This window comes from Diabrotica virgifera, chromosome 6, assembly GCF_917563875.1.
Source record: "Diabrotica virgifera virgifera chromosome 6, PGI_DIABVI_V3a".
Taxonomy (NCBI): domain Eukaryota; kingdom Metazoa; phylum Arthropoda; class Insecta; order Coleoptera; family Chrysomelidae; genus Diabrotica; species Diabrotica virgifera.
In genome coordinates this window covers 191,169,281-191,193,105 of record NC_065448.1, presented here as the reverse complement: position 1 = coordinate 191,193,105, position 23,825 = coordinate 191,169,281, and the positions used below count along the sequence as shown (strand labels likewise).

Below are 23,825 nucleotides of genomic sequence, written 5' to 3'. Positions count from 1 at the left end.
CGCCGCGCCGGTGTTGAGTGTTCGCTAGGTTCTCCAGTTCAGGTTCATTCCATTAGGTGGTTCTCGGTGTAGGGGGAACAGTTCGGGTGGTTCGACGCTGAGTTTTCTCATAAACATTTTCCTTGATTTAAGGCGGCTGGTACCTGGTATAAACCAGTATAATTGGTGTCTTTCATCGAAAGATTGCCTGAACTTCTCCACATATTGCGAGGCGTATCTACGGTCGTCTGGTGATGTGAATCCAGCTACCCGGTACAGTAGGGATAGAGGAGTAGATTTCATGCTGCCGGTAGTTATTCTGCATGTTTAATTTAATGCCTTTGTGACTTCTTGAGCGTGTTTAGATCTACCTCAGACGTGACAGTCATATTCCCCTTCTGAGAAATATTTTTTTGTTCCCTGTTGCTTTCTCAGCTGTACGTTGTGAGTGTTCTATTCAATTGGCTTGCAGATGATATTCTATTCATATATTTACTATTAGAAATCCCTGGTGTAATTTTATTATCCATTTTCCACAGTGCATTTATTTAGTCCAGTGACTTCTTCTTCTGCTTAAGGTGCCTGTCCCTTCCGAACATTGGCGATTATTCTGACTTTGTTGGTTGCTATACGGAATGGTTGTGTTGAGGCATTTTTAAACCGTGCGCTCAGGATAGCAAGCCAGGATATTCTTCTTTTCCTGGAATCCTTTTTTAGATTTTTTTGGACCATTCTGAACAAAAAAGGTCTCTTGTAATTTTTCTCTGAAGTTGATGGTTTTCGATTTATAAGCAATTCAAAATTGAAAAACACGAAAAATGCTCAAACCTTTTTGTATCCGTTTTCGATGAGTATTTTGGGCTTATTTTATTTTAAACTACTGTTTTTTAATTGTTAATGTAGCTCTTATGACAGGGCGGGCGCTCGAGCTGTCGCGCGTCTGGGTTATATTATATTATGTAGCTCGGGCGTTCTCGGAGCTTTTTTATACTTGTTCATGGCCTATTTTACCACTAGGCCCATGAGGCACCTGCCCGAGCCCGCATTTTAATGGGGTCCTGGAAGATCACCAAAAAAATGGGGCTCGAAAAGTTGAAAATGGCGGAGATACTAAGCAAAAACGGTTCTCCTTTAAAATCAAGTGGCGGCTAACGCAAAGGCGGAATTCGCGATTTTAAATTTACACTACTATTGACCCCCCTTAAAGATTAGAAAAATAAAATTCAGGGAATGCATGGTTATGCCCCTGGTATTCATCTAACCCGACTGGACTAAAAAGAAAATGGAAACTTTTTAAGTTGCTTAGAGTATTTAAGCGGATTTGACTCATTTTTAGCTTGTCACTTTCAAACAGTGGTGGATCTAGATATTCACCTTTGGTGGGGAAATTTGCTTTAGGGGACAATGGTTTAATCAAATATATAGAAAACTTAAGAGAAAAGTTTTCAGAAATTAAAAATTAAGCTAAAAAATTATCGCCGATAAACGGTTTATATAGGGATGAGCTTTCTTCTTCTTTAGGTGCCGTGTCCATATGCAGACGTTGGCCGTCATCATATTAACAAGTTCCTGAAACTTTTCTCTATCGGCTGCTGCGCGAAATAATTCTTCTTCCGTGGAACCACACCATCATTTTCTAATATTACGCAACCATGAATGTTTTTTTCGACCAATCCATCTCTTTCCCTCTAGTGTTCCTGGGCTTCCAGTCCTCTAATAATATGGCTGAAGTATTCTAGTTTTCTTCTCTTTATGGTGTTTATGAGCATACGTTTTGAATTCATCATTTGGAGAACATCTTCATTCAAACCCACGATATCTTTAGGATTCTTCGATAGCACCATAATTCGAATGAGATGGGCTTTACAAAGGTCTAAAAAGTAAACAATTTTTTGATGAAAATTCGAGTGTTGCCGAAACCATTTTTTTAAAGACTTAAAAATTTTTAAATAAATAGTTTTTACCTATTTGTGATTCTATCTATACGCAACTATTGCTAATAATTCTGTAAACGATATTTTTAACATATTGTCACATAATAGTGAAACAGTAGACTTGAAAACTATATATTACCGAATAAATATTATTGTAGCGGAAGAGAAATCTTGGCCGATCCCCGTATAACAGTAAACACCTCGAGAATGACGTAATCGGATGTGCTAGGCCTCGCCGGAGAATTCTGGAAGGTACGTCACGTAGGCGGAACAAGCCGATAGCTCGAGATGGGAGTGGAATGTTCCATTATAACTTTATCGCATATATAAATACGGCATATTTGTAAATAGAGTTTAGTCTTAAGCTAAAGTTTGTAAAGTAAACTTGTATAAATAAATAATAAAGTCGTAAATAAATACCCCACACCTGACACCAACTGTAACAAAAACGAGCGTTCGGGTATTTATTTACGACTTTATTATTTATTTATACAAGTTTACTTTACAAACTTTAGCTTAAGACTAAACTCTATTTACAAATATGCCGTATTTATATATGCGATAAAGTTATAATGGAACATTCCAGAAATATCCGCGCCCATCTCGATATCTCCCATCTCTATACCAGTCGATCCGTTTGTCTGCCAGCACGCCCACGTGATTTACCTTCCAGAATTCTCGGGATTCTCGCCGCGAAGATTAGATTACGTCATTCTCTTGTTGTTTACTATTACGGGCGCCGATCAAGAGTTTTCTTTCGTTACATTATTATGAGAACAATATCGATGTTGATGATTTAGTGGAAGAAGTGGCACATCTTAAACAACTTTGTAGCACATCTAATGTTTAATTGTTTAAGTGTAAATTTTATATATTTTTAATAAAAAATTAAATTTCTGGTTATATATATATAGCTATATTTCTATTAAATAATTAACACATTTAAAAAAAGTTATGATTATTGAATTATTTCATTTAAGGAATTTATGGGCCCGAAAATTGTGTAGTGCCTCGGGCCTAATTTGAAGTAAAATACTCTGTACTTGTTAAATATACGTACGTTTTTGGTCACCATGTTTTTTAGGTTTTCTAAATCACTATGATTTTTTAATGTTTATTATAATTTTTGAAGGTGTAAATAAAAATTAAAAAATTAATGATACATGGTACATGGTAATGAGTACCGCAAGGTGATCCATTATCATCTGTATTGTTGAGCATATTATTGGAAAAGGTCATAGTCCAGGAACCGAAGCTTTTCACCCCGCCATTTTTGCAGAATGGATCGATTTGCTTGAAAATTTGAGAATAAGTAGTGGGTGGTCCAAGGATCAAAATCTATATGATGCCGAAAGGCGCTTTTATTATGGGGGTGGATGCCACCCCATCTCGGGGGTGGATATTTTTTATTATATTTTGACAGCAAAAGTTGATAAAAACATTCATTCTAAGCAAAAAATGTTCTATACATTTTTTTGATAAAGCTAATAGTTTTCGATTTATTCGCTATCGAATGTGTTAGTTTTATATGGAAAAAATCAATGTTCTTCTATAGTGTACTCATTTACTATTCACTCAATTTTTGTCGTAGAAAAAAATTTTTTACACCAAGTTCTTAAGAATTAAATAACCTACAATTTCATCTTGAAACATTTTTTCTTATCTTTGATACTAATCTTTCTATTCTGAAGAAAATGGCATTTTTTACAAAACTACAAAAATTCTTTATTCGCTTTTAACTTCAGTTTTTTAAAAACTAATCATTTTAAGCCAGTCAGACTTCTAGAATCTATTAATAATACACAAATAAAAAAGAATAAATAAGGCCAATAACTAAAAACACCGCTAACTTACATTATTATGCTTACAATTGGATTTCTCCGTGTTCGTTCTCAAAAAAATATATTGATTTTTTAACCGTAATTTTTTTATTTTGTATCTTAGAATGTTTTGTATAAAAGAATTTTGTAGGTTTTTATAAGATCTACAAACTGATTAATATTAAATCTTATTAAAATCCTTACTCACAAAAAGAGGTGACTTTGAAAGGGTTGGTAAAGCTGGTTTTTGCATGCTATTACAAGTTTTAATTGTCAATAGCTCACTTAATTTTTTTCACAAAAAAATTTTTTTCATACCTGGTTCTTGGGAATTAAATTAGCTACAATTTAATATTTAAACATTTTTTCACATCTCTGATTATAATCTTTCTATTCAGAAGAAAAGGCAAGAAAAGGCCAAACTACAAAAATTCGTTAATCGCTGTTAACTTCATTTTTTTAAAAACGAATCCTTCTAAGTCGGTCAAACTTCTCGAACCTATTAATAATACATAAATAAAAATAAGACCAAATAAGGTCAATGACTAGTTTTAATTAGGGTGGTGATTACAGGGTTGCTACCGGCCACATTTGCGCTGAAAAAAATAGGGACTGACATTCTTTTCATTATAAGTCACTTAATTTTTGAGCTAGAGACTTCTTTTTTATTTCTAGAGATAGGTATTTTTAGATTCTTTAAATTAGTTTTTACAAGTAATTCTTGAAAAATGCATATTTTTCCCGTCTTTTGAATTTGAAACTACAATATTTAGCATTTAGCAAAGGAGAGCTAACATATAATAAAGTATATCTTGATTACTGTTGGTCTCAAAGAAAATTAATAAAGACGGTTTTATTTATTTTTTCAAATAGTACATTTTTGTTAAGTAAGGTTGTTTTGATAAAACGAAAACTTTTGGAGTTACTAGCAGAAAACTGATTAAAAACATTGATTTTTCGATATAATACTAACACTTTCGATAGCGAATAAATCGAAAACTATTAATTTTATCAAAAAAATGTATAGAATATTTTTTGCTTAGAATTAACGTTTTTACCAACTTTTGCGGTCAAAATATAATAAAAAATTTCCACCCCCAATAGCGGGTGGTAACCACCCCCATGGTAAAAGCGCCTTTCGGCATCATATAGATTTTGATCCTTGGACTATCCACTACTTATTCTCAAATTTTCAAGCAAATCGATCCATTCTGTAAAAATTGCCAGGTTTTGTCCTATTTCAAGCTTCATTACTTGGACTATCATACAGAAGCAAATATTGATAGAACAAGTCTTATTTATCATAAGAACCATCAGTGCTTGTCATTTGCCGACGACTTGGTAATATTGGTTAGGAGCAAAGCGGAACTGATGGAAACAGCCAAGAAGCTCAAGGAGAAAGCGGTGACCAAAGTATTACATATCAACGAAGAAAAAACTAAATATTTATATGGAATGGTCAATCAAACAATTTACTCACCGTCAAAACCTAACAATGAAAACAACAAAAGGAATCCAATATAAATTCGAAGAAGTGGAAAGGTTTGAATACTTAGGAAGTATTTTCAGAAGGGACTCTAATATCCTACAAGAAGTACGTAGAATAATTTTGTCAGGTAATCGAGCCGTATATGCTTTCAACGGGCTATTGAAAATCAAAAATATATCCCGAGGAGGTAAGAACCTACAAAACCGTAATAAGGCTAATCCTAACTTCTTATGCATCTGAGACATGGACCACATCAAAAAACGGCAGGAAATGCTATTAGTGTGGGAGCTAAAAGTGCTGCGCAAAATCATTGGTGGGAAGAACGTAAGTGGACAATGGATGCAAAGAACAAACAAGAAGATATCAAAGCTTTACCAAGGACCTAATATACTAGCAGTAACAAGAGCTCAATGGATGACTGGGTCACGTCCAGAGAATGAGTTCAGCGAGAGTCCCAAAAATGATAACATCTAGTGCGTTGGCAGGAAAAAGAAGAAAGGGAAGACCGAAGTCAAGATGGAGCAATGAGGTCAAAAAGACATGACAAGAAATAACATAACCAACTGGAAAGGAAAGCTAACGATAAACGAGAATGAAAGAGAAGTAGAATAGTACATCAAGCCATGGGCCTGCTAGGCTTGTAGTGCTCATATATTAAGGTTAAAAACCTTACTATCTGAATCGGACGTTGGCAAAATTCAGAATGGAGGCATGCACTGACAGCTGACAGCCGAGCTTAAAGAAGATAAATAATTGAACCAAAACACTAGGAGTAATTAAATTAGTAGATAAGTGTGTCTTACTTCGACAAAGTTTGGAATGCAAGTCCTGCAGCTTTTTTTAAACATATTTTCCATTAGGGCTTTTAAATATCTAACATACTGTCCACCTTAACATTTGTTAAATTTGTATTTTGTTAGTACTTTATTGTAAGTAACACTGATATAAACAATGTCTAATATGATCTTAACGATGCTATCTGAAGTTTATAAAAAAAAACATATAAAATATATGTATAAAAGAGATAAAAAAAAGCATCATATATAAAAAAGCGCTCTATCCCTGCCGATCCGGATTAAAATACCCTGAATACATTTAACACAAATTAACTACCCGTCTGAATATTGTATGACGTAGTTTCTTAATTATTCAAACGTTTTTAGGGGATTACCGTAGTCTTCATTAAACGAAAATTATTTATTACATTTCCCCGAGTCCACACAAAATTCTAGATAGAAATGTTATATTTAATCAGACTCATTATTAAAGGATTTATTGCAACCTGCAATTTTAGACTATATTTTCTTCTTTCTAATCTACCAACGGATTATAAAATATTTTAGGAATAGTTAGTCAAAATAATAAGTTTCTAAAATAATAAACAAATGGATTTAGTATAAATTCTTTTTCATTATTCCTTATTAGTTCTATTAAATTAAAAGCTGTATAAATGGCTATAAAACTTCTTCTTCTTTTTGTGTAGATATGACTGTCTATTTTTTTTTTCAATGTGCCTCAAGTTGTCGTTGTATTATTTTTGTCGTGATCGTGGCTTCTCACTGATCGCCTTCCTATTGGGGAACCGTCTCTCGCCGTCGTTACTACTGTAATTATTTTCTATCGGTTTATGTGGTCATTCCATTCTACTCTTCTGTTTCTTACCCAATTATTTTAGTTACCCACTTACCTTGCAGGTCTCATCTCTGCTGTATATAGCAACTTTTGGTTATCTCTATGTCATGTCGTATTTCTGCAGCCTATGTCATTATTGGTCTGATAGCTGTTTTGTAAATTCTGTCTTCTATTTCTTTTCCTATATTTTTATTTCTCCATATTGTTTCTATCAGGCAACCTGCATTTGATCTTCCACTTCTGTTTCGAGATTTGCGTTGCTAGATAGTATGACGCCTAGAAATTTAAACTTCGTTAATTGTTCTATTATCTGACCCTTCATCGCTAATTGAGGCCATGAAAGCCAGAGTGGCCTAACTGAGGTGCTCACAGCAACAGTGGCCTAACCCCAAAAACGAAGTTTTGAGATAAATGTAATATTTACATTGGTAATTCCATTATGCTTATGGGATGGCGCTACAAATTATATAGAGCCATTTAGCCAAATATAGAGATACTTTATGTAGACCCCTGTTGATCTGAAGATTTGACGTTGCTGCTTTTATTGACATATTAATCTAAAAATGCTTAATTTGTGGCTTAGGCCATTATTGCCCTGATCGCTTCAACGGATAAGAACATTACTTTATACAGGGTGTCCCGAAAAGATTGGTCATAAATTATACCACACATTCTGGGGTCAAAAACAGTTCGATTGAACCTAACTTACCTTAGTACAAATGTGCTCACAAAAAAAGTTACAGCCCTTTGAAGTTACAAAATCGTTTTTTTTTCAATATATCGAAAACTATTAGAGATTTTTTCTTGAAAATAGACATGTATCATTGTTATGGCAGGAACATCTTAAAATAAAATTATAGTGAAATTTGTCCACCTCATAAAAATTTTATGGGGGTTCTGTTCCGTTAAACCCCCCCCCCCCCCCCAAACTTTTGTGTACGTTCAAATTAATTCGTTATTGTGGTACCATTAGTTAAACACAACGTTTTTAAAACTTTTTTGCCTCTTAGTATTTTTTCTATAAGCGAGTTTTTATCGAGATGCGGCTTCTTTTTTAATATATTTACATAAAAATTGTATGGGGGTTTTGTTCCTTTAAACCCCCCAAATGTTTGTGTACGTTTCAATGAAACTATTATTGTGGTACCATTAGTTAAACACAGTGTTTTTAAAACTTTTTTGCCTCTTAGTATTTTTTTGATAAATCACCTTTTATCGAGATGTGGCTTCTTTTTCAAAATATACCTAAAAATGTAAATTATAAATAAATTTTCAGATTATTAACAGGTCTCCATAATCGTACTTAACCATATACAAATATGTGGTGGATTCGAAAAATACTCAAAATATCTCAATAAATGTTGGCTTATCGAAAAAGTACTGAGAGGCAAAAAAGTTTTAAAAACATTGTGTTTAACTAAAGGTGCCACAACAATAATTTAATTGGAACGTACACAAAAGTTTGGGGGGGTTTAAGGGAACAAAACCCCATAAAATTTTTATGGGGTGCACAAATTTCACTGTAATTTTTTTTTAAGATTAAGCTGCCACAAAGATGCCACATGTCCATTTTTAATAAAAAATCTTTAAGAGTGTTCGATATATGAAAAAAAAAATCGATTTTTATTTTGTAATTTCAAAGGGGTGTAACTTTTTTTGTGTGCACTATTGTATATAGGTAAGTGAGGTTCAATCAACCTATTTTTGACCCCAGAATCTGTGGTATAATTTATGACCAATCTTTTCGGGACACCCTGTATAATCAAAGAAAATTATCAGAAGCTATCAATGTCCGATTGTTTTAGTAATTGTATGTTGACCAATAATGATTTTTGGTCAACATACAATTACTAAGAGAATCGAACAATGTTAGCTTTTGATAATTTTCTTTGATTGTGTAAAGTAATGTTCTTATCAGTTAGGCCACTCTAACTCTCATGGCCTCAATTTATATCTTATTGAATTTGCTATCATAACCAAGCAATTTGTCTTCTTTGGGGGAAATTAACTTGTTAAACTTTTGGGCGGTTACATTAAATTGATGCAGCTATAAGACTTACGAATGGTTCGTACAGTAAAAATACCATTGAAAGTCATTCCCGTCATAGCATATGATACCAACACAAAATATTTAAGTCGTAGGTCTGTTTGTTCTTAGAATTGTTTAACCAAGTACAGTGGGACCTCGATAAGCCGGATTAATCGGGGCCGCGGCCGATCCGGGTTATCAAAAATCCGGGCTAGCCGGAGAATATGGTAAAAATTGATAAAATACGGTATGTATACTTACAGATAAAGTCCATTATAATTGCAAAAACATGAAAGACGTATGCACAGTATATCTAAGTTACGTACAGATGTACAGTTTTGTTTATTTCTGGGTAAAAAACTCAGTCAAAGTAAAAAATGTTTGTTTTGTCTGATCAAAATCGGTCCCACTTAGCCGGACTTCCGGGTTATAGGAGGCCGACTTATCGGGGTTACACTGTACACTGGAATTACAGCCACTAGACATATTTTATTATATACGTATAGAAATATTATTTCGCTCTACAGGAAACAAAAAAAAAAGGAAACGGACAATCAAGATTAGGCGAATATATACTAATCTACAGTGGACTAGCAAAAGAAAACAGGGCCAAAGGAGGTGTAGCATTACTAATACATCAAAAATACCAAAATCACATCAAAGAGTGTCAATATATATCGGAAAGAATTGTCACAGCAAAAATTAGAATGGAAAAGGAAGACCTGAACATCATCGGAGTATACGGCCCAGAAAATAACAACAAGGGAAGGGAAACAAGGGAACAACAAGCCTCAAACAACAAGGGAACTCTTTCATGACGAATTACAACAAGTACATAGTAGATTAAGTTAGAGGGAAGATGATAATACTGGGGATTTTAACGCTCGAATAGGTAACAAAGTAATATCTGGAATTAAGCAAAAACAGAATGAAAATGTTAAAAACGAAAATGAAGAACTGATGATAACCTTCTGCACAAATAACGAACTTAAAATAAACAACACATTTCTTGATCACAAAGACCAACACAAATATACATTCAATAACACCCGTGGACAAAGATCTATGATAGATTATGTTGTAACCAACAGATATATACATCCATCAAACGTAAGATGCTTCAACTCAGGAGATGTAGGTAGCGACCATAGCGTAGTATTATGTAAAATAGGAATCATTATGAAATATTTCACACCCAAGAGGGCAGCACCAACACAAACAAAAATCAGAGTCGAAGGACTACATACGGAATCCACGGAATACTTATACAGGAAAAGAATATCAGAGAAGATTGCTGAGAATGGAATATTAAAAACGATAACATCGATGAAAGCTCGCAAAAACTCAAAGATAACATAATCGACGCTGCAACAGAATCACTTGAAGAGAGTTTTTAGAGTCACTAATTTTTTTTTGGTTTTTTGGACCATTCTGGACAAAAAAGGTCTCTTATAATTTTTCTCTAAAGTCGATCTTTTTCGAGTTATAAGCAATTTAAAATTTGAAAAACGCGAAAATGGCCATTTTTAAGAATTAAGAGGAAACAGTAGCGATCAACAGGTAGCGAAAACGCGTTCCAAGATTGCGGCTGTAATTTTGAATATTTTTTCGAGATATCTGGCACACGTATTCGTAATATAATAAAAAATGGCAGTACAGAGCCCAATTTGAAAAATATATTAATATGTGGAGATTACTCTGTAATTAAATAAAATATTAAAAAAACGAGCCTGTATCGCCATTAAGAAAAACAAAAAAATACACTTTCTTCAAATAAACTTTTTTATCCGATACCTAGATTTTGTGTCATTTTGGAACTACTAAAATTTTTTATTTCATTAGTAGTTCCAAAATGACACAAAATCTAGGCATCTGATAAAAAAGCTATTACAGTTAAAAAAGAATTAGGTTATAAACAAAAACTACAAAAGAAAAGTTAGATGACTGACGAAATCCTGGCAATGTTCGAAGAAAGAAGAAAACATAAAAATCAAGGGAACCGAGACAAATATCGAGAACAACAACAACGCATAAGAAGAGAAATAAGAACGGCAAAAAATAAGTGGCTAAAGAAACAGTGTGAGGAAATGGAACAGTTACAAAAACTACATGATGACCACAACCTACATAAGAAACTAAAGGAGGTAGCTGGAATATACAGAAAAAAGAAATTTTCTAACTTAGAAAATGAACAAGGAAAAAGGGCACAAGATGATAGAGAGAGGAAACTCATATGGGAAAAATACATCAAAAATCTCTTTGCAGACGAGAGGCCTGAGATAGAAGTCGTTCAGGAACAAGTGATAGATATTAACAACCTATCTGTTCCCGAGATCACAATTGAAGAAATTACTAGAGCAATAAATACCTCGAAAGACGGGAAAGCAGTTGGACCTGATAAAATTCCTGTTGAGTTACTCAGATTGTTAGATGAAGAGGGAATTACGATACTCCAAAGATTTTTCAACCAAATCTATAAAAAAGGAAAATTCCCTGTCCAATGGCTTGTATCTACCTTTATCCCTTTGCCAAAAAAGAACAACGCAACAAAGTGTCAAGAGCACCGACTGATAAGTCTGATGAGCCATTCTTTAAAAATATTCCTCAAAGTTCTTCACTACAGAATCTCCACAAAATGCGATAAGGTGATTGGTTGCTCACAATTTGGATTTCGAAAAGGCCTGGGTACCAGGGAAGCACTAGTTGCAACCCAAGTGCTAGCTCAGAACTGCTACGATCAAAGGAAAGATGTAATGATGTGCTTTATAGATTATGAAAAAGCCTTCGATCGAGTACAACATCATAAACTCGTACATATACTGAAACAACTCGACATAGATCAAAAAGACATTCGTTGCATAGAGGCCCTTTACTGGAATCAAACAGCTGTCGTCAAGGTGGACAATGAAACAACGCAAGCTCAAAAAATTCTCAGAGGTGTAAGACAGGGATGCATTCTCTCCCCACTATTGTTCAATCTATATTCAGAAAGTATCTTCCAGGAAGCTCTTGAGGAATGTGAAAGCGGCATCAAAGTGAATGGTACCTGGGTCAATAATATACGATATGCGGATGATTCGGTCTTAATAGCAAACAATATTAGAAGACCTCCAAAACCTTCTTAATAAAATTGGAGAGCATAGCGAGAACATGGGACTTAGCATCAACATAAAAAAGACAAAGTTCCTTATAATCAGCCGTCAATTATGTCAACATCAAAATGCAAGACTAGCATATAACAACCAAGATGTAGAGCGCGTAAGAAAGTTTAAGTACCTGGGAACCTGGCTATGTGAATACTGGATGTCGGATATGGAAATTAAATGTCGGATAGAAAGAGCCAGAAGTGCATTCATGAAATTCAGAAACGTCTTTACGAACTCTGACTTTGACCTAAACCTAAGATTAAGATTCACAAAATGCTATATATGGTCGGTGCTCCTATATGGCATGGAAGGATGGACTTTAAAAATAAACACAATGAATAAGCTAGAGGCATTTGAGATGTGGATCTATCGACGAATCCTTAAAGTTCCCTGGACCTCAAGAATAACAAATGAAGAAATCCTGAGAAGAATTGGTACAGAACGACAACTGAGGTGCACAATTAAACACAGAAAAACGGCATACCTGGGACACATAATTAGAAATGAAAGATATCAGTTTCTGCAAACCTTAATTGAAGGAAAGATCGAAGGAAGAAGGGGAGTGGGCAGGAAGAAAATGTCATGGCTCCGTAATGTCAAACAATGGACAGGACTAAAAAACATAGGAGACCTAATACATACTGCAAGGGATAGAGAAAAATGGTCAAACGTGATCGCGAACATCCATTAGTGGATTGCATAAGAAGAAGAAGAAGATAAAAAAGTTTATTTAAAGAAAGTGTATTTTTTTGTTCTTCTTAATGGCGGTACAGGCTGGTTTTTTTAATATTGTATTTAATTACAGAGTAATTTTCACATATTAATATATTATTCAAATTGGGCTCTGTACCGCCATTCTTTATTATATTACAAATACGTGTGCCAAATATCTCGAAAAAATATTCAAAATTACAGTCGCAATCTTGGAACACGTTTTGGCTACCTGTTGATCGCTACTGTATCACCTTAATAACTCGGTTAAAAATTATTATTAAAGTCAGAAAGTGACTAAATCAAAGTTTAAAGTCGCCGCTACATGATCCTGAAGAAATATGTGTCATTAATTTACTACTAAGCTGTTATTTTTAATTAATAACAATGAGCGGTTAGATTGTATTGACGCGGCTGTAAATGTGAGTGCGAGTAAGATGGACAATTGGACTGCCGGAATGGCTTCTCTCTCGCACTTAGCATTTAAAGCCGCCGCACACGTGCATGGCGCTTATTATTATTACTTAAAAATAACAGCTTAGTCATAAAATAATGACAAAAATTTCTTCAGGATCTTGTAGCGGGGCTTTAAACTTTGATTTATTCATATATTGACTTTCATAATAATAATTTTTAACCGAGTTATTTCGCCATTCGCCAAAAATCGCCATTTTTCGTTTTTTTTTCAATTTTAAATTGCTTATAAGTCGAAAACGATCAACTTTAGAGAAAAATTATAAGAGACCATTTTTGTCCAGAATAGTCTAAAAAATTAAAGAAAAAATTATCCGAGACAAAAATATTGATTCTTGCAATTTGATTAAATTTTTTTTTAATTGGACCACTTTTCACGTGGGTGACTTCTTGAACCTTATTCTGGGATGTATCACGAATGTTATTATGCAAAAAAATCTCATGGGAATATATTTCCCTTCGAACTCGCCGTTTTCGCCTTGTCTAAAATAGGTCTTTGTTGGTGATCGAAAAGACAAACGTTTCATATACCGGAAGCGTTAAATAAATACGGTGTTTTAAATTCGGATATAGTCTAGAAAAATGGAAGGGTGGAAAGATTACATTTTTGATGCTGTTTCAAGTCAACACTCATTTTGTTGACAAGACATAACCTCAACAACGTCATGGAGGTTATACACACTTACATATCAACAAAATTCTTAAACGATCTTAAGTAAACAATTTCCGTAGTGGAGATCGAAACGTGAAACATTTAGTTAGCCAAAAATGTAATTTTAACCCGGGAACAGTCGCGCTCTTTTCTGTCACTTAACCCTCGTAAGGCGGTGCGGGGTGCAGCTGCACCCCAGACCTCGTTTATCTCACCTATCTTTTTTAATAAATTTTTTTGATTTTTTTCCATTTTTTTATTCGCATTAAATTCAACTCCAAACGCAATCCACACCTTACAGCATTTAAAACTCTTTGCGTTTACTTGCTTTTTTTGGAAAAATGACTGTAGGGTGCAAATGATGAAAATTTCGTATCCTGAATTGAACGTTTCTGATGCTCCACTTGGAGCTAACAGAGTTACAGGACAAGGTCGATTTTACTTATGTCAAAGAAAAAAGGCCGAAATTCCCGGCATAACTATATAGAGTGTAAAAACTTTATGTTGCTCACCCTGTGGAGAATTTCATTTGTTTGTCTTGCAACGATAATAATTTTTTTAAAGAAGAAATGAGTACTTTGTAATGTTATGTATAATAAACAAGTCCCAATTATCTTTCAAATTAATTTCCCCGACGTTCACATATAAAAAAATGGATATACAGATGGGGTGCAAACGCACCCCGCACCGTTGTTTACGTAAGAATCTAAGCACCGCCTTATGAGGGTTAATCGGTCGCGCGTTAGATTTTGTCTAACAAACAATACGAATTTAGACGCGAATTTACAACAGATCGTCATGTTTTAGTATTTTTATTTACTTGTAATGCTAGAAATATTATTTCTAACAATTATTAAAGCTAATTTATTCTCACCAAAATTCGAATAAAAGAAAAAGTAGAAAAAAAAAATAAACCTACGCATTACTACACCCTTCCTCGAGGCACTTACGAGTGGAAAGTTGTGTTGCAAAATTGTTCATCAAGTTATCACCAAAAAGGGAGTTTTCACGAAAAATGATACAATGTTAGATTGTTTCTAACGGCGCGACTGCTCGCTGGTTAATTACAATCAATTGTGGCTTAATCCGGCATAAACCAGATTTAACGTTTATTTTTCTTCTTATTTTAAATAAGCAATTTTTTTGTTCATTGGTGGGTTCTCCGTACTCCTTTTTAATTTTTTTCTTGTAATGTTCGTACGCTTTTTGGGTTATATTTGACATATAATTCAAATAAGCTTTTTTCTTTCCCTTGAATTTCTCCTTCACACCTCTGTAATGAAGCAATAAATTTTGCTCTTCGGTAGAAAATTGCATTTATTTATCTTTCTTTCGGCTAGGGCTATAGATTCTTTGGTTAAGTCTCATATGTTTGCTTTGGTTTTTACTTAGGTTTCGTCGACTCCATCGCTTGGACGGTAGATATGTGTTTCTGCATTTTTCTGCTATTCTTTTTCGGTAAAAGTGTCTTGTTTTGTCGTCTTTCTTATTTTTGACGTTTATTTATGTGGTGTATTCTGCATCTTTATTTTTATGAGATATATATGCAATTTCATTCGGATTTTCACAGCACTATACTGTGTTTTTAAATCACGAGGAGTAATTTAAATTTACCGCCCCTTGATGCTTGTTTGTAATTGGTCCAACTTCAGGTAAATTTACTTCACTGTTATGAAATTTTGACACTATTGACATTTATGAGATTTGGACACTATTGGCATTTCATAAGTTAATCAGGTTATATCGGATTTTTTTTTTGGTTTCTGCGTTATTCCTTTAATTTTTATATGTTTAGTCTGCTTTTATATAGAAAAACAATTGTTTATAGAACTCTTTAGCGACGTATTAGTATAATAAAATATATGGATTACTTTCGAAGGCCGACATGGGCAACCAAAAAAGAAGATGTATTTGGTGATTTTTTAGTGACTTTCTTTGGTGTAAACACAAACTTTGGTTAGTTTGGTTTAAAAACAAAGCATAGCATATGATCGGTTCATATCGCTACCGATGTTAGTTTCTATACATCCAAAATTTGGGAAGGAATTTAAATTTGAAAGAATACAGTCGATTATAGATCTGTCTCCTCTAGTATTTTTAATGGTATAATGTTATTGTCCTTTTTAAGGGAAAAAGTATTTTTTAATCATCACTGCTATCATATTATAGAACAGTAAAATCATGAACTCACGTCTGTTATATCTTACTTTTGCTACTTTCTTATCAACGATTATAGCAAATTATTTTATTAATGATTATAACACCTTTGTTAATTTTAGGAAACGAAGAGAGTCTAGTGCTGACTCCGGAATAAGAAGCATGGGCTCAAAATCTCGAAGGGACTCCCATTACACAGCCATTTCCGACTTTAGAACTGAAGTAGCTAAACTATGGCAGCCTAAGGAAAGTACTCCCACTACCACCATCGTAAGCCCAAGTAGTATTAGCTATGTAGCCCCTTCGAGACGAGATAGTGGGGAATCCAATCGCAGCGGTCGACGGGATTCCACGAGTCATTCGCATCATGCTTCTAGGCGAGGATCGGGAGAAAGTGGGAAGAGTGGTAGAAGAGATTCCACAACTGCAATCACGCCTCCACCACCCAAGATTGTGGCTGCTAAAAAGAAACGAAGGGATTCGAGAACTGTTACTGAAACACCATATTATAGGTAATGTATTTATTTCCCAAGACACAAGAATTGGAATTTGTTCTATCAATATATTATAATATATTCACAAGCACAAAATTCCGCCACCCAAAATTTTTAATTAAGTTTGACAATTTATAACTTTATTATTTGTGCTCCGATTTTCAAGATTCTTGCACCAGTTTGTAGGTACATATATTGCTATTAGGTCTGGATCCCGCGTATGAAAAAAAAGTTGATTAATAGCAAGCTGAAAATTTGTTAATAGCTTAAGGGTGTCTAGTCAGAAAAACTTTGATATATGGGAAAACTGGAATAGGGGAAGTTTTAATTGTGGAACAGGTTAAAAATTTGGAACGGTCAGACCACGAAAACGGCACATGTATTTTGTCCGACAGAACAGACTTAAACTCTTCGAACAGAGATTAAACCCTCGTACACAAAATCAGACTGCTATTTATCACCAAATGGGCGTTTTAATGAGTGGAACATGTAGAATATGTCAAATGCCAGGAATTATGACAGGTGATAAATAGCAGTCTGATTTTTGCATTAGAGTTTAATCTCTGTTCGGAGAGTTTAAGTCTGTTCTGTCGGACAAAATAAGTGTGCCGTTTTCGTGGTGTGACCGTTCCAAATTTTTAACCTGTTCCAAAATTAAAACTGCCCCTGTTCCAATGTTCTTATATATCAAAGTTTATCCGACTAGACACCCTTAAGCTATTAACAAATTTTCAGCTTGCTATTAGTCAACTTTTTTTTTCATACGCGGGATCCAGACCTATATCGTTTGATATTATTCGGGTAACAAATAAAAATTTTGCTTGAATGGCATTACACAGGGGTGAATGGAAGCGTTGTATTTTCTAGCAGATTTAAAAAATTCTGTGGAAAAATGGAATAGCTGGTTTTGTTTCATAGTCCTGTCATATCATCCCGGTGGCATCACTAAAATTTTGTTTTTTGAATTGTCCGAATATCTTTTTTCTTGTAAGAGCTGTATCATTTTTTGTAAATAAAAACACTGATTGACTCATAAAATAAAATGTTGGATTGATAAAATTAGAATGGCCCGCATGCAACTCAGATCTCAATTCTATTGAGTATTTATGATATGAATTAAAAAAAGCTATTTCATCCTAAGCCTACAGAGAATTGGGTACAGTTATGGGCCTGGTAATAGAGGCATATCGGGCTATTCACCAGGCAAGGATAACACATCTTTATTCGATGCTAAACAGATTTCGAGCAGTCGTTGCTGCAAGAAATGGACATATCCGCTTTTTAATTCTTTTGTTTTGTTGTTAATTTTGTATTGTTTTGTTTAATTGCGCGTTTGAAATGCAAGTATCTTCAAAATCGGAGTACAAATAATAAAGTTACAGATTGTCAAACTTAATCAAAAATTTTGGGTGGCAGAATTTTGCGCCGGTGAGTGTAGATTAGATTATTATAATACATCGGAATATTCAAATAGTGATTTCTTATTACGAAACCTTTTGGTCAGAAAAAATTTTTCTCAATATTTGAGTTGATCTCTAATTACGTTATTGTTATGCAATTTCTACCCAAAATTGTTGAAGCTAATAAATATCACCGTAACGCATTTCCAAAAACCTTTTTCCTCTTCATTTACAACAGCGTTTTTATGGTTGCTTAATGCTTACAAATTTTAAACGAAGCTTTATCAAAAGTCGAAGAAAATTTAAGCATAGATGATCACTGGACCAAATGTAAAAAGGTTATGTAACTCTAAAAGGTTCTGAAAACTTCGACGAAAAGGAAAACATAATGTTTACACACCAAAAAGGAAAAGCACTGCGAAAACGTCTTAAATGAAATTTTTAACTACCATAACAAAAAAAACTACGAACAGATTAACCCAGAAAGGAAATCAAACCCAAAGCATGTAAGATAATAGCATGTAAAGAAGCAACCAAGCAAGCAATTTGATTTAACCCGACCTGTGAGAGATGTCCACCCTATCGAAAAAGTACATTCGGGTGTAACAATTCATTGGGGCGAGGTGTTTTAACCCGAGTAAAAAACAGGGATCACCCCACCTCGCTCCAATGCTCCAGGCCATCCCTTTCCCCCTATAGCAGTTATCTGTTTGCATCAATTAACATAGTGCCAAAAATCCTCGAAGCTTCAGATGCCGTGCTTTAGCAGTGAACCTGGGCACCAGGTGCTCCGGTGGTCACTTCTAATAGGTATTCGTCCTTAGAAACCCCAAAAACCCCCGAGTAACAAAGGCTCTTAATACACTTATTTTGACAAGTTTAGGCACTTTTGGATACATTTTACGCATTTTATAATACAACCATGTATTTCCACCGATTTTTCGATAGTAAACTTTTTTTGGCATCATCCTAAACACACTGCAAAATCGGACAAAATTTCGCAGTTAGTCACATACTTCATTCGTCTAAATTCTAAATGACAGAGTAGAACTACTGAAATTACGAATAACCCACAGAAACTTAAATATTATTAAAAATTCAATGGGAAAAACTCAATAGTTGGCTGTATACCATAGTTTAAAAAATTCATACAGAAGTAAAAAGCTTTAACTTGTATTCTGGTATAAAATAGTTTATTTAAAACTATCTAAAAAGTCATCCAAATGGATTGCAAAACGTTTTCGTTCTAATTCAGAACATCTTCAGTGCATTCTGCAGAGTAGTTTGAAACTAGCACACCATTTAAAGTGGTAACCCCATAATATATGGTTTAAATGGTATTAATGGTTTAAATGGTTTAAACCCCATAACATATGGTTTAAATTAAATAATATATAGTTTCATTTAAACCATATATTATGGGGTAACCACTTTAAATGGTGTGCTAGTTTCAAACTACTCTGCAGAATGCACTGAAGATGTTCTGAATTAGAACGAAAACGTTTTGCAATCCATTTGGATGACTTTTTAGATAGTTTTAAATAAACGATTTTATACCAGAATACAAGTTGAAGTTTGTTACTTCTGTATGAGTTTTTTAAATATTATTATTATTTTGTCCAAATTGCAAGCCGTATCAAAAAATCGAAGAAATTTATAAGAACATAAATAAAATAACGACTGACAAACAGAGATGAGATAAAAATTTTATGGTGTCACTTTAACGCCAATTGGTCGTGGTGCTAAGGCAGAAAACATGGGAGCATACGGCCTTGGTACCAGAAACAACAGAGGAGATAGTCTTGTTCACTTCCTGGTAAAGACCAACCATTTAATCGTAATAACCAGGAACTTCTTCAAACAAAATACATGAAGAATATGTACTTAAAAATCACTTTCAGTCAGAGAAAATAAAATAATTATTATTGTTATTTGTTCATTTTGCTCGACATGTTGCTTATTTCCTGTCTCGTACATAATAATAATATTATTGTTCCTCTGGAGTTTGTTTAAAATTGAATTAAACTTTTCAGTAGGTACCTTATTAAATAAAAAAAAATTCTACAGATATAAATTAATAATAGGGTTACCTGCTTGTTATTTTCCAGTTGTTTAAACAAGTTTTTGATTTGTTTAATTGTTTTATTTTCCTTGATCATATTACCCCGCACAAACCTTATGGAAATTAGGTCCCAGTGGATTGTGTTCATACTTTGGGAAAATACCCTTTGAAGCATGCTGATAAAAAGTTCCCATGGGCACAACTCAATCGTATAAAGGATTTTCAAGATATAGAGGCACAAACTTGGAAAATTATAAGATTTACTGGGTATTCCAATTCCCTGAGTTACTGGTTATCTGGCAACATGTACAAGTTTGGATCAAGGAAAAGTACTAGTAGTCTAGGATTTTTTCCTGGCTATTAAATGGCGACCTTTTCTTTGACCCTGACCTTCAACGGATGTAAACTTCTAGAGTTTCTACGGTTTTCGGCATTAAATTGACATAAACAGACTACTCATGGGTTTTTGTGTTCTTTAGACACGAATATGCCATCAGAATTGACCTCCGGAGGATGTGGTGGCCAGGGACACTGCAAGAGACGTCATTTTCTAGAGTTTCGATGGTTTTCGGCATTTAATTGATGTAAATGAATTACTGGAGGGTTTTTTGAGGTCGCTAACCACAAATATGACACCAGAACCGACTCCCGAAGCACCTGGTTTCCAAGGTCAATGAAAGGGGCTTCTGGAGTTTTGAGGGTCTTTAATGCAAACGGATTAGTTATAGGTTTTTGGGGTTGCTGAACACGAATACGTGATCAGCACAGACACAGGAGCACCTGGTGCCTAAGACAGGTTATCTTCTGGAGTTTCGGAGAAATCAAATGGATTACTCTTAGGTTTTTACCTCCAGAAGATGACCTGCCATAGGCACCAGGTGCCTCTGTGTCTGTGCTGATCACGCATTCGTGTTCCGTAACCCCAAAAACCTATAACTAATCCGTTTGCATTAATGTAGTACCAAAGACCCTCGAAAATCCAGGAGCGCCTTTCATTGACCTTGGAAACGAGGTGCTCCGGGAGTCGGTGCTGGTGGCATATTCGTGTTTAACGACCTCAAAAAACCCTCCAGTAATTCATTTGCATCAATTAAATGCCTAAAACCATCGAAACTCTAGAATATGACTCCTCTTGCAGTGGCCCCGGCCACCACGTCCTCCAGAGGTCAATTCTGATGGCATATTCGTGTTTAGCGATCCCAAAAACCCATGAGTAATCTGTTTATATCAATTTAATGCCGAAATCCCTCGAAACTCTAGAAGATGACGTCCCTTGAAGGTCAGGGTCAAAGTAATGGTCGCCATTGGATAGCCAGGAAAAAATCCTAGACTTCGAGTACTTTTCCTTGATCCAAAATTGTACATGTTGCCAGAAAACCAGTAACTCAGGGAATTGGAATACCCAGTAAATCTTTTAATTTTCCGAGTTTGTGCTTTTATATCTTGAAAATCCTTCATACGATTCAGTTGTGCCCCTAAGAACTTATTATCAGGATGCTTCAAAGAGTGTTTTCCAAAAGTATAAACAAAATCCACTGGGACCTAATTTCCATAATGTTTGTGCAGGGTACTTTTAAAATTTTGGTTGAACCGTCTAGAAGTCTGTAAAGTACATATACATATTCTAAGATGGGATAAAAACGGGAATATGAGACAACGTTGTAACATTTAAGAGACAGTAATATTGGCATCCGGATAGTACCAGATGACACTAGAAAACATTTTCAACATGGCGAGGCAACCAAATTGGCAAAGAGTAATAATGCATGAAACTTAAAACCCCGTTTACCCGTGACCTAAACCCTTTTATATAAAGTACATTTTTATTCCGAAACTAATATTTTTTTATTTTTTAGGCAAGAGCAAAGACCATCAACTTCTTCCACAGCGTCAGATTCGGCACCACAGCAATTTTTGGGGTTTCCAAGCATAACTAACACTATTACTACTTCTGATATGGGCACACAAGGCGGTCTTCCAATGCCTCCAACTATTATAACTTCCAGCGTAACACCTCCAGCAACTTCCCCTACAGTTCCTACAACTTCTGCGACTACTCCACCTCATCCACTGTTATCGACAAGAAGGGATTCTACAACTCAGTGTGGACGATTAGGTCCGTTTTAAATTATATTTAATTTAATTTATTAGATTTACACATAAAGCAAATATAGATTTAATTCTAGAAATATACATTTTACGGGAAATTATAAATCACTATTTTTTTCAAAAAGAAGGAAAGATTGTCTTCTTATTCTTCTTCTTCAGCCAGTTTGCATCCACTCCTGGACAAAGGCCTCCCCATGAGTTCTCCATTATTCTATGCTTTGTGCCATTTGGTGCCAGTTTTTCACCATTTTTGCTTTGATGTCATCTAGCCATCGTTTTTGTGTCTTACTCTACTACGACTGTGCTCGCGTGGTCTCCAATATACAGCTGCTTCCTAAAAAACTGATACGATTCTTAATGCGTATTTTGTAGAAAATTGAGCAGTGTATTTTGAAGGATAAACACTTATTATTTACATATTGTCACTGTCACTGCCAAATTTTAAAATTTGTCAGATAACTTATTCTGTTCAACCCAACGAACTGTCAATAATGATGAAATCGCCATGAAGCGAATTTAATGCGGCCAGGATGAGATAGAAGATAATCAGGTAAAGGAAGGAAGATAATCGCCATCTTTAGTAAACAAACAAATTGATAGTGCTAGTCAGGGACGTCAGGGTTGCCAGATTGGGGTACTTTCCCACAATTTTGGGGTAATTTGAAAGCGTATAGGGGAACTTCTCTAAGCAGAAATGGTTGGGAGAATTTTTGGAGGAAAATTATGGAAGATTTTAAGGGGTGATGGGAAATTAAATTTGCGAATGTACATATAGAACTAACTGTATATTATACTCTCATATATTCGAAGAAGATAGGACCTATGAATTATTTCCAGGACCCTCTGTTGATAAGTAGTATAGTTTTGGTTCACTGTTTTCTACATTTGACTACTAATTTATTAAAATGCGGCAAAAATTTAAATTTACATGAATTGAGGGTCAGTTTCTAAGTGGGGATTTTATAAAATCAGATCTGGTAACTCTGGTGGTAGTTGTAGGTTGTAGGAATAATTATTTTACATCAAAAGACATGAGAAACTATTTGTGGAGTATTAAAATCTGTAATGAAAAAGACTGTTAAAATTGTTCTACGAGTTAAACATATTCCAAAATTTTGTAAAAATATAATTCATTTTTCAGACTTATCACGCCAAAGTTAGGCAACACACAGTTCAATAACGCTAGGAAAATGGGCCACAATTTAATTCTTCTGAATTTAATTCTTTATTATTTATAAAGCTTTTTCAATGAAGTTGCACACGAAAGTTTAAAATATGGAACACAGAGAAATGCAAAAGAAAAAGCAGTTGTGTATTACAGCAATCATGCTAAAAAATCAGATTCAATTAAAATACGTACTAAAGTAAGGATTCAAGATAAGAGAAATCAACTATGGAGCAGAATAGGTGAAATAGTCGAAATTAGAGAGAACAGAAAATACATTATAAAAACGAGAAGTTGTTTTACTTCTTCCAAGAACCAGAAGATTTATTGTTTTTACCCAATTTTGAAAAAATGTGAAAACTTATCCAAGGATGGTACTCTGTACTCTATTTACCCTGTAAATACAAAAATATATACAATTTGAAATACTGCCAATCAGAATTCAAGTTAATAATATGAGGTCCATTATTTCGCCGATATCAGTTTATATAGGCAACTCAAATTACACGGCCTGTCAAATTTTACCTGACCCTTTTTTGTTTCTCTCTAGGACCTCTCTCTTGTATGTTGGC

General features: G+C 34.4%; 1 protein-coding gene across 1 annotated transcript in view; it reads left to right on the top strand.

Moving 5' to 3' along the window:
* LOC114329260 (uncharacterized) overlaps positions 1-23,825 on the top strand; it is a 94,222-nt gene that overhangs the window by 37,294 nt on the left and 33,103 nt on the right. Inside the window, exons 4-5 of the mRNA XM_050653133.1 lie at positions 16,146-16,535; positions 21,836-22,095. Of these exons, the coding sequence (XP_050509090.1) occupies positions 16,146-16,535; positions 21,836-22,095 (650 nt within the window). The remainder of the gene's footprint in view (positions 1-16,145; positions 16,536-21,835; positions 22,096-23,825) is intronic.